Here is a 12,371-nt window from a genome sequence, read left to right as displayed (position 1 = left end):
GCTCCACCCCCCATGGGGCCAGTGCAGGCGAAATCACCAGCTTCCAGGTGGGGGGAGTGTTGCAAGAGTCTGAGTGAGCCTTCCAGGACCCTTGAGATGCTCCCTCCACCCCCAAGGGGCCAGCGCGGGTGAAATCGCCAGCTTCCAGGGTGATTTCAACCCCTCTGGCCCCATGGGGGAAGCATCGCAAGGGTCTGAGTGAGCCTTCCAGGACCCTTGCGACACTCCCCCACCCACATGAGGCCAACACGGGCAAAATCGCCAGGTTCCAGGTGGGTGAGTGTCGCAAGGGTTCTGGAAGGCTCACTCAGACCCTTGCGATGCTCCCTCCCCCCCCCCATGGGGCCAGCATGGGCGAAATCGCCAGCTTCTGGGACTCTTTTGAGGCTTGGGAAGCTTCAGAAGAGTCCCAGAAGGTAGCGATTTCGCCCCCTCTGACCCCGGGGTGGCAGGGTGAGTCTCTAAAGGATCCTGGAACACACCCTAGGACCCTTTAGAGACTCACCCTGCCCCTCCAGGGGTCAGAGGGGGCAAAATCGCCACCTTCTGGGACTCTTTTGAAGCTTCCCAAGCCTCAAAAGAGTCTCAGAAGTTGGCGATTTCGCCCCCTCTCACCCCCCAGGGGGCAGGGTGAGTCTCTAAAGGTTCCTGGAACACACCCTAGGCTCACCAACATTTAGGAGAAGAAAACAGATTATTTTTTTCCTGTTTTCTTCTCCTAAAAATTTGGTGCACCTTATGGAGCGAAAAATACAGTAATTTCATTGGGAAACAAGATGGAAATAAATAGTTTTAAAGGAATAATAGTACATCAATACACTTGAATTTTAAAAGTTTGGTCTGTCTTTCAAAGCTTTAGTGTATTGCCATGGTGTTCTTCATATGTGGATAGTAAAATAATTCACTTAAACTTCATGTCAAGCAGTTATTACAATGAAAACTGATGCTGTAACCTTGGAGCCACTTACATGGGTGCAGTCCTTCTTGACCCAAATGAACCACCCTCATGATGAGACTATGCAGACTATATTTTTTCTTCAAGCTTAGATAAAAAGAATCATATATTGTATTTTGTAAGTGATTTGGGACTTTCACATCTGTTTCATACTTTACAGTTACTATGTCCCCTGAAAATCCATTCTCAAGCATTTAGGCAGTTTTCAAAGCAATGTGCAAAGAGACACAGTAACCTGAAGCTGTAGGAAACTTTGCAGATATTAATGAACTTCCAAAATAAGCTGGAGAAAGGCAGCTATGTGATTGTACAGACTGGGTTAGAAGCACGTTGTCTTGAATATTGTGTTTTATGTTTACAGGACTCTAGCCAAATTGAATTATTGAAAGAATTAATGGATCTTCAGAAAGATATGGTGGTCATGTTGCTATCTATGTTAGAAGGTGGTAAAGTTCATTTTAACTTTTTTTTTTAAGTCTGCTTTTAAATTGTAAAGAGATAAGATTCAGACTTACTTCTGGGTGGGAAGGCTGATTATTATTCCTCTTAGCCTGCTGCAGTACCAGTCATTAATAGTCCCCATCCCAATGGCTTTGATTTGCTTTTTTTGATGGACAAATTGCATGCAAAGAAACATTTAAAACCCTAATTTGGCCTAAGAGTATGCAGCCTTCTAATTTAGCATTGTATGAAATCTCCAACCAACCAATAATCAAATTTAAAATGTTTACCTATATTGGTAATACACAATGACTATTAAGCAAACAGCATTTAATGAAGCAAATGAATAGCTTTCATAATCCCCTTTCGCCCACAATACAGTTCTAACAGTTTTAACTAGTTGTTTTATTGTTACATGTTTAATAGTTATTAGTGGTATCATTTACTGTGGTTTTAGTCAGTTTGTTTTTTAATAACTTGTGAACCGACTAGGGTTCCTTAATTGGGGAAAGGCAGTGTAGAAATGAAAATAAATTATATAAATGAATAAATAGGCAGCTTCAAAAGGGCAATCCTAACCCTAAGCAAAGATTAGTCCCTGGAGATCTTCAATTCAGCCTACCTGCTGTGTCTCTACTCCTCTGAATTCCTACCTGCAGCTAAATTCATCACCATCAGTGCTTCTTCTAGCCAGAGCATAACTTGATTGGGGAGGACAGCACACAGTTCTTGCAGGCCTCCTATCCCAGCAATGTTCCTGTAACCCACAAGTGCCTTCAGTTAAGTTCACTTCCTTTCTCTCTATCCCAGGTCCTCCAAACAGTTGCTTTGCAAGAAATGTTGTACAGTGGGGTCTTGACTTAAGAATGGCTCGAGTTAAGAACATTTTGACTTAAGAACCGCTCTCATAGGAAAATATTGACTTGACTTACATACTTAGATTTAAGAACTGAAAAAAACCCACGTGGGAGGCAGGGAAAGTGCAAAATGTGAACTTTCAGTTAACTGTTGGCCAGTGAAAAGGGTGCCTGTCTGCTTCCTCACTCCTCCCAGCGTTTAGAGAGTGGATTGGGAGACAGTCTTCAGACTGCCTGGTACTGCCTGGACTGTATTTTCCCTGCCTTCCCTGAACCTTTCTTGACCTAAGAAAAAAACAAAATATCCCCCTCTAGTGGTCAAAGGCAGAATAGCAGCTTCCCATTAGTTTCTATGGTCGGAAAAGAGCAGATACGGATCAAATGGTTTCCAATGCATTCCTATGGGAAATGCAGATTTGACCTGAGAACTTTTTGACTTGAGAACCGCCTTCCAATACGGATTAAGTTCTCAAGTCAAGACCCCACTGTACAGTCATTCCTACATACTGTCTCATGTTCCCACCAGCCCTCCAAAAACAGTTTGGCAGATTCATAGGACCGAGCTTGAACTGGAAAAGACTGCAGGAGAGGGAGGTCAATCCAGTTATCTTAACCTCTTCCCTATGTTTGTATGTGTATGTGGGGATCCTGGCCTAAATGAAGGTTAGAGATAGCTTAGATAGGAATAAATGGAAAGCACTGACAGTGTTTTGTACCTATAAATAAAAAAACATAAATGTTTACGGGCATTCAAATGGAAATCTTGTTCAATCTTTTTAAAATTATTTCCAGACTATATGAGTGCTGATCTGTGAAATTCTAAATGGCTGTTTTGGGGGTACCTGGTGTATTTTACGAGGCATACCCCATTTCTGCTTGTCACTGAATCAGTTAAGTATTTCAGTAAAAGTATAAATTTTTCCACATCTAGGTAACGTTGTGAATGGAACAATTGGCAAACAGATGGTTGATATGCTAGTGGAATCGTCCAACAATGTAGAAATGATTTTAAAGTTTTTCGATATGTTCTTAAAATTGAAGGATTTAACTTTCTCCGATGCATTCAAAGAATACGATCCTGATGGTAAAGGAGTAATTTCAAAAAGGGATTTCCAGAAAGCAATGGAAAGCCACAAGCATTACACTCAATCTGAAACAGAGTTTCTGCTCTCCTGTGCTGAAACAGATGAAAATGAGACTTTGGACTACGAGGAATTTGTGAAGCGGTTTCATGAGCCAGCCAAAGACATTGGTTTTAATGTTGCTGTACTCCTGACAAACCTGTCAGAGCACATGCCTCATGATACTCGCCTGCAAACTTTCCTTGAATTGGCAGACAGTGTCCTGAACTATTTTCAGCCCTTTTTGGGCCGCATTGAAATAATGGGCAGCGCAAAGCGCATTGAGCGAGTTTACTTTGAGATAAGTGAATCAAGTCGGACACAGTGGGAAAAACCTCAAGTCAAAGAATCAAAGAGGCAGTTTATCTTTGATGTAGTAAATGAAGGTGGGGAAAAGGAAAAAATGGAACTTTTTGTGAATTTCTGTGAGGATACCATCTTTGAAATGCAGTTGGCAGCTCAGATCTCTGAATCGGATTTAAATGAGAGGTCTGCAAATAAAGAAGAAAATGAGAATGAGAAGCCTGAGGAACAAGATCCTAGAATAGGTTTCTTCTCCCTAGTGACTATCAAATCTGCTTTAGTAGCTCTCAGGTACAACACCATGACCCTCCTGAAAATGCTGAGCATGAAAAGTATAAAGAAGCAGATGAAAAAAATGGCAAAAATGACAATGAAAGACATGGTAATGGCTTTATTTTCCTCCTATTGGAGCATCTTAATGGGCTTAATGCATTTTATATCAAGTGTCTTCCGAGGCTTCTTTCAAATTATGTCCAGCTTTCTCCTTGGAGGGAGCCTGGTTGAAGGAGCTAAGAAGATAAAGGTGGCTGAGCTTTTAGCCAATATGCCTGACCCCACTCAAGATGAAGTGCGTGGTGAAGGGGAAGAAGTGGAAAGGAAACCAGCTGAGGCCACCCTGCCTGCAGAAGATCTAACAGACCTCAAAGCTTTGGCAGAAGACAGTGACCTTCTCTCAGATATATTTGGGTTAGATTTAAAAAGAGAGGGAGGACAGTATAAACTGATCCCACATAATCCAAATGCAGGCCTAAGTGATTTGCTGAGCAGCCCTTCTCTGCTTCCTTTACCTGAAGTGCAAGAAAAAAACCAGGTACACTTTATGATTTGTACATGTGTTTGTACGCTATTTAAACCTGATAGCCTGATAGTCATACTGTACTTTTAAGGAAAAAAACTATGCTTAGGTATTTGAAATAAATATTTCAGATTTTTTAAAAATGACATTGAGCAGTCAAAGCTTTACTTCTGAGGAGATGTGGGCAGAATCTCAAATCTTTCTATTGCATACTGGTTTGGTTTTTACAGTAAAAGTGATCTCTGTAAGTGAAACTGTGGTGCCCAATTTTATGTACAAAATCAGTTATAAGTATGTTTGTACACAGTTATTCTGGCTTTTTTCTTTTGTTGTTTTAAAACATGTTTGTTTTAAAATGTGTTATAATATTTTCTGCCATCTTGGATATATTCTGTTCATTGAAGGACCAGAAAGTGCATGAAAATGAAAAGGATGACAGAGAAGAATCTAAAACTGAACCTGAAAAAGCAGAGTATGTATCAATGCTTACAGTATTTGTGTACTTACTTATCAAAATTATGGTCTTATGAAATCCACTTAAATCAATGGGAGTTCATTTTAAATAAATGTCATAGAACAGCAATGCAGATGAGCAATCTTATTTGTTATGCTTTTACTATAATGGTGCTGCATCAGCTATATTGCTTAGAACACTGGTTCTTAACCTTGGATTACTCAGGGGTTTTGGACTGCAACTCCCAGAAGCCTTCACCACCAACTGTGCTGGCTGGGGTTTCTGGGAGTTGCAGTTCAAAAACATCCAAGTAACAAAGGTTAAGAACCACTGGCTTAGAATATAGCACAGTGACTAATTAGCGATGCTTGCAATAACTGCAAATTATGTGTGTGTGTGTTTTTTTTAAGTGTCCAGACAATTTCCTAACTCTGCAGAGCAGGTTTTAGGGTGCTTAAAAAGCTGAAGGGAAAAGGGCAGGGGAATGTTACTTCTGACAGAAACAGTGGTACATGGCAAAAGTATACTTTTGCCTTCTGGTGTCAGTAGGCTTCTTTCCGCTGTGTCAAACCCATTGGAAAAGTTGTATCTTGTTAGTTTTTATAAGCCCTTATCTATATATTTCCTAACCACCCTTTCTTATTATTATGTTTTCACAAATGAGACTGCTTGAACAAGGAACCAATCTTTTGAAAAGCTCTTATGAAATATGTGACTTACACAGCTAGCTTCATTGCTCATTGAGATAATGTATTTTTATTGCAAAGAGATAATTTATGTTTTCAGAGGAGAAGATGGTGAAAAGGAGGATAAAATAAAAGATGACAAAGAAAAACAGAAGCAAAGGCAACATCACAAACATAGGCACGGTGAACCAGAAACACAAGAGTCTGCCTTCTGGAAGAAAATAATTGCATACCAACAGAAACTTCTTGTAAGATGTCTCTTCAGTGAAATCTGGAATGGAATAAAATTTGCATAGTACATGAGTACTATGATTTAGATCTAGAATTGCTCCCATTAGCCCAAAGACTCCCTACACGAAACTCTGCTCTGGACACTCCAGCTTGGTTCCCTGATGCTTTCAGTGCTATCTTCAGTTCTGTTCCAAAGGGTTATCTCAAGAGTAGATTTCCTTAGGTAGGGGATTGCAAGAGGGTGGGGGAAGTGGTGAAAATCACTTCCTTTCCTGTTCCAGCAGCAGAAATGCTCCACTGCACTAAACATCTTCCACAATCAAGACAGAAGCTTTTGTCCAATACTGGAGTCTTTTCCAAAATTTGCTAAAGAAGACATGAATAGGAAAGTTGTAACTTATGAAACCCCTCTATGGCTGGTTAAACATGATAGTTTGTTTGTTTTAAAAAAAACATAATCCATGCCGTTTTATTCAAGAAGATTGTGCTTCTTCCCAGGACATTTTGAAAAATAACCCTTTTGAATTCAGCTGCATTTGTACCATTTGGCATGTCCTGCAGATGCATTATAATACTGAGGGGACTTTTATAGTCATTTAGAACATTTCAATTGTCAGGTGTTTATGTCATTGTTAACTTAGTTTCACCTGCGGGCATATAATTGTGAGAAATAAGAATGCTGACAGAACCTTTTAAGTCATTTTAGTATATTTTAATTTTAGTGATTTGAATGATACAATTACTGTTGATTTTACGCTTTTATTGCTTTATTTTAGGGTTTTTGTGTACTGCTTTTTTGACTTTCTAACAAAAAGAATGGTATAATATGAAGACTGAATGAATGAGATTATGAGAAATAAAAGTTATTGGGGAGATCAACATTTGTTTTACTTACTGTTGGAGTGGTGAAAAGGAGCATAATTTATTTCTGTAAATCATTTGAATAATCTAAATTGATTTATTTGATTTAAAACACCTGTTCATTACCTTTCTGTCCACTAAGTCTCCAATGAGGATTTGCAACAAAATCTAAATATTCAAGGAAAAATGATAAACATTTAAACAAATTTAGAATATTAAATAACAGATTTAAAAACATTTAACAGAATGAAAGATAGCACTGAGAGCATAAGCAAAAGCAAAATACCATTAAAAAAAACCATTCTGAGAGACAAAATGCCCTTCAGAACAGTACTATTTTAGGTGACCAATGGAAGTTCAACATAGATGGAGCCCATTTAACTTTTCTTGGGATGCAATTCCACACTTTACATGCTTCTACGTACCAATCACCCTAACCTCATAGGGTGTGGGGTGGACAGCATGGCCTATTCTGAGTATCTCACACTCTAGGCAAATATATAAAGGAGGCAGTCTTTCATATATGCTGGTCCTGAGTTGTGTAGGGCAGTGGTCCCCAACCTTTTCCCAACCATGGACTGGTTGGGAGGGTCTGTATGCACAGGGGCGTGGTGTGCACATGCACAGGAGCATGGCGTACTCGCAGGGATGGTGATGCGCTTGCACGGGTGTGGCACGCTCATGTGGGGGCATGGTATGCTCGTGCAGGAGCATGGCACGCTCGCATGGGGGCATGATACGCTCATGCAGGGGCACGACGCAGTCGCACGCATGCGTGGGGCAGCGCTCGCGAGGGGGACTTGTGGAGGAGCAGGAGATCTGTGTCCGCAGCCCAGTCCTGCCTAGCCCATGTGCCGGGTCACAGACCGGGGGTTGGGGACCACTGGTGTAGGGCATTATAGATCAAAACCAATGCTTTAAATTAATGCTGGAAATCAATGCAGTTGTTTCAAGACTGGTATTATATGAACTCTAAAGCACATTCTAGACAGAAATCTGTCACTTTTTGTGCCAGGTGCAATAGGTTTCCAGACACTTTCCAAGGGTAATCCCATGTAGACCATGTTCCAGTGCAAGTGAAAAATAACTAAGGCAAAGGTAACTGTGCCCAAATCTGTTCACCTTAGGAAGGTGTGCAATGACACTCCTGGTGAGAAGAAAAGATGGGCACAAATCAGAAAAAATGTGATTGCTTTTACTTCGTGATTCGTCAATGTTGACAAATCATAAATTATGAATTTACATTTTTTCTGACAAATCAACAAATTGATCAGTCAATTCATTTTTTTTTTACTTTAAACCCCTCTAAAACAGCCCCAAAGCACCTAGAGATACCAAATTAGCAGGGAATCCTCCCCTGACTCTCCTCTAGAAACCTGGCAAATTTGCTGAGGATTGGATTTAGATTGTCCAAGTAATGCATTCACAAAGAGGATCCCCCAGGCACCTAGAGATACCAAAATCACAAGGATGTGTTCCCTGACTCTCCTCTAGGATTCCTACAACTTTTGTAAAGACTGGATTTCAGACGTCTAAGTTATACACCCACAAAATGGGTCCCCCCAGGAAAGTGCAGTTTAGTAGCTGGCTTGGTGGAACCCAATATTCATCAGACTTGGAGAGATTTGGGTGTGTGTGTGTGTTTCAGAGGAAGCATCCCTGCAAATTTGGAGTCTGTATCTGATTTGGGGGGCATTTTATAGCCAAATGAAATAGCGAATGAAAAATATCTAAAAATGCATTGATTCATATTTGTTGGGGGCATTGATTTGCATGAATATGAATCGGTGAATTAGTGATTTTTGAATGAATTTAGTGATTTGTTTTTTAATTCGTGCCCATCTCTAGTGACAACAGCTACCTGGCTTTCCCAGAGCAATGCTGAGTCTCAGAGCACCCTTGAATTAGGAATCTGGTCCTTCAAGGAGGTTACAACCCCATCCATAACAGCCTGTAATCTCTCTCTCATATTGTGCAAGATTTGAAAACTGATTTTTCAATATACCACTTTGAAAATTTAATGAATTTGATTATTCAGATAAGCAGGTTTATCGTTTTCTGTTTGTTTTATTCCAGAATTATTTTGCTCGGAACTTCTACAATATGAGGATGCTAGCTTTGTTTGTTGCATTTGCCATTAATTTCATTCTACTTTTCTATAAGGTAAATCCTTCAAGTGGTAAATCTTTATACTTTGATGAGTAAAGAACTTAACATATTAAAAAGCCATGAGTCTTCATGTGCTAGAATCAGTTTTGTGTTTAATAGTGTGTAACATGGTATAAAATCAAAGTATCATTTGCCTTCTCTTTCATGTATAATTTATAGACAGGTGACATTTATGTCCAATTGTTAGTCCATTCACTTCTGTTTGCCTCTCTCCAAAACAGGTCTCCACGTCTGCAGTAGCAGAGGAAAAGGAGTTTCCTGTAGTTAACGCTGCTGAAAACCCCAAACTAAGTAGCCTGGAAAGTCCATCTCATCGAATCATCACAGTGCACTATGTTCTTGAGGAGAGCAGTGGCTATATGGAACCTACTCTACGGATCTTAGCTATTCTGCACACAGTCATTTCATTTTTCTGTATCATTGGATACTACTGTTTGAAAGTAAGGAGACAAGGAAGTAGCTGTGCTGAAGCAGTAACGAACAGTACTTGTATATTTAGATTTTGATGGTATAGACTGAGTGTGTTCTTAGCTTATTTTCGAGATTTTTATATCATTCTTCAGTTACAATCTCCAGTACAGCAAATCAAAAGTGTTTAAAGAAAACAACTGTGTAATAATAACAATAAATAGAAAAAGCTGAGGTGACTGATGGCACCATACATTTAAGGATGTTAAAAGCTTCTTGAGTTTAGGGTGTGATGGAAAAGAGCCTTTGCCTGGCATGGAAAGGATGCCATCAAAGGCATCAGATAAGACTCTCCTTCCTTCTGTAGTCCTCTGTGCCTTCTACATCTTTGGGGACACCCTAGAGTGGTGTATGAAGTGGCATGGGAGAACAGGGAGAGAAAACTGGTTCAATGGGCAAAATACCTCAGCGTCCAGAGAAGATCCTCCATAGGTTGGCCATTTTTGGTGCCTGTAAAGCAAGGAATCCGCCCTAAAACACAGCGGGGAGCTATTTTAAACAGCGGGCGGCCATTTTGAAGACCCGACGATAAGCTGTAAAGATCGTTGTTAAGCGAAAAATTGGTTCCCAAAGCAGGGAACTGATCGTCGTTAAGCAATTTCTGCCTATTAAAACATTGCAAAAGCGATTGTCAAGCGAGGCACCACTGTATTGTCCTTTAATAGGTTATTCAGGTTCATGTAATAAGCATGTTTATTCTGTTGCAGCAAAAACAATGAGCCTTGTGAGAACTGATGCATCTGATGAAGTGGGCTACAGTCCATGAAAGCTTATAGCAAATAGAATTTCTTTGTCTTTCATATACCAATAAACTGTTTGTTATTTGTACTGGTTTATTCAATCTTTGTATTTTTCTAAGCAGCCAGCTGTTCTCAAAGTGCTGTTGTTCTAAGTTCAGTAGGGAATTTAATTTACATTTTGGTATATTTGTATTTCAATTTCAGGTCCCACTCGTTATATTTAAAAGAGAAAAAGAAGTTGCAAGAAAATTGGAGTTTGATGGGCTGTATATTACAGAACAGCCTTCAGAAGATGATATTAAAGGACAGTGGGATAGACTTGTCATCAACACACAGTAAGGTTTTTTTTAATTTACTCTTGGGTTTTAAAAGGTATTCTCTCTTTTTTAACCTTTCTGCTTGCTGACTCCCAACAGCACAACAGAAGAATAAAACTAGGACAGACCCAGGGAGCGAGTGACCAGGGGGAAATAACAGAAGTTTGATTAGGGTGGGGAGGTCATAAAGTAAGGTAGTAAGGAAAGGGTCTACTGGAGGAAGAGGAAAAAGAAAAGGGGAGATCAAGGAGACAGACAGAGTTATATATTAGCGGACTTACTTAGGATCCTTCAGGACAGACAAGACAAAGGAAAGGGCACTCATATACAAACAGAAGAAAGTAAAAAGGTAACAGGGTTTATGGAAGGAAGAGACACTTCAATGATGGTGACCTGCAAACTGTGCAGCGTTTGTCTTCATGTCTGAGAACAACACGGCATACACAGGCAGCAAGTGCAAACCAGTGGTACCGTTGAAAGAAAAAGTGAGGAGAGAACTGGAGCACTGAGTGGCCATGCTTAAGACTATAAGAGAAGATGAAGAATACATAAACAGAAGTCTTGAGCAGCAGCCAAGGGTGATTCTGGAGGTGGAAGAACAGAAAAGCAAAGCAAAGGAGGAGAATGCTGAGAACAAACACAATGGAGGGAGCACCAAGGAAAAGAGTTATATTTAGGAGCAAAAAAGAGATACTGTTTACTAGTGGAACTGCAAAACCACTATCAGATTTTTGAAGATGAATCTGGCAGACAGCATGCAGGGGGAGACATGCAGGAGATCCAGCAGGAGGACATAGAGAGGCTGAAGCTCAGCCAAACAGAGTCATTGAACCTATGCTCTACAAAAAGAAGAAGAGTAGAGTAGGTAGTAGGAGACTCCCTCCTGAGTGGGATTAAAAGTGAAATATACCAAGTAGATCCATGGACCTGCCAGGTAAGCTGTCTCTCTGGAGGACAGTTTGGGAAAGGATTACCATCACTCATAAAACTCATGGAGGCAGGTCAACTCTTTTTTCCTCATCCGTTTGGGAACAAATGACACAGCCAGGAGGAACTATGAAGAAACCACATCAGACTTTGAAGCTTTTTGAAGAAAAGTCAGGGACTTTGGAGCTCAGATAGTCTTTTTGTCCATCTTACCTGTACTCATAAGTGAAATAGAAAGGGAAAGGAAAATATTCTGGGTAAACAAATAGCTACTAAGATGATGCTGACATGAGGGATTTGGTTTTTGGGAGCATGAGCTTTGCTTCCTAGAAGATGGACTGCAGACAAGTGATGGGTTACATCTCACAAGGACTGGGAAGAATATATTTAGCCATAGCATGAAGAACTTCATCAGGATGGCTTGAAATTGAATTGCAGGATTGTGTTAGGAAGGGAAAAGCCAAGAATGAGCTGAGGTTAGTGAGAGATGACAAAAGCAACAAAAAAGCATTATTCAGGTATGTGCATAAGCATGTAAGGAGTTGCTGGATTCCAGAGTGCATGAGTGGTGGTCAGGGAAGAACACTGCATGGAACTGACTGTCCACAGCACATTCCATGGCAACAGGATACCAGCCTATGTTTCATTGACTAGCCACAGAAGCTTAAACCAGATAAAATCTCTTAGATTTCAAGGAGCTACAAGCTTTTTTGTTATGACGTTATTTACCTTCTGTGTTTAAAAATAATTCATAGCACAATAGATTTTAGACTGGCAGCTTTACTCATAAGTATTAAATCTGTTGCAGATCAAAAAGGCTGAAATTTCTCATTATTAATGAAATATGGTAATTAAGTGTTTCCCCCATTTTTTTACACATAAGGGGAACTTGAACTATACCTTGAATTTCTAAGTGGAATTCCCAAAATTGGTATATGTGGGAAAGTGTGGTTGTTACTTGCAACTGTTGATTTAAGTATTTCATTATGTTTAGTATATTTTCTTCATTATTTTCTATTTTAGAGTTATAAGACCTTTAAGATCC

At 39.9% G+C, this 12,371-nt stretch overlaps 1 protein-coding gene across 2 annotated transcripts in view; it reads left to right on the top strand.

The window, feature by feature from the left end:
• RYR2 (ryanodine receptor 2) overlaps positions 1–12,371 on the top strand; it is a 390,793-nt gene that overhangs the window by 356,285 nt on the left and 22,137 nt on the right. For both annotated transcript variants that reach the window (XM_078383124.1, XM_078383125.1), the window contains exons 91-97: positions 1,317–1,398; positions 3,185–4,488; positions 4,878–4,945; positions 5,714–5,861; positions 8,782–8,868; positions 9,096–9,314; positions 10,287–10,417. In XM_078383124.1, the coding sequence (XP_078239250.1) occupies positions 1,317–1,398; positions 3,185–4,488; positions 4,878–4,945; positions 5,714–5,861; positions 8,782–8,868; positions 9,096–9,314; positions 10,287–10,417 (2,039 nt within the window). The remainder of the gene's footprint in view (positions 1–1,316; positions 1,399–3,184; positions 4,489–4,877; positions 4,946–5,713; positions 5,862–8,781; positions 8,869–9,095; positions 9,315–10,286; positions 10,418–12,371) is intronic.

The sequence above is a fragment of the Pogona vitticeps genome, chromosome 1, assembly GCF_051106095.1.
Source record: "Pogona vitticeps strain Pit_001003342236 chromosome 1, PviZW2.1, whole genome shotgun sequence".
Taxonomy (NCBI): Eukaryota; Metazoa; Chordata; class Lepidosauria; order Squamata; family Agamidae; genus Pogona; species Pogona vitticeps.
Note: the sequence above shows the minus strand (reverse complement) of the source record. Positions and strands in the feature narration are given on the sequence as shown.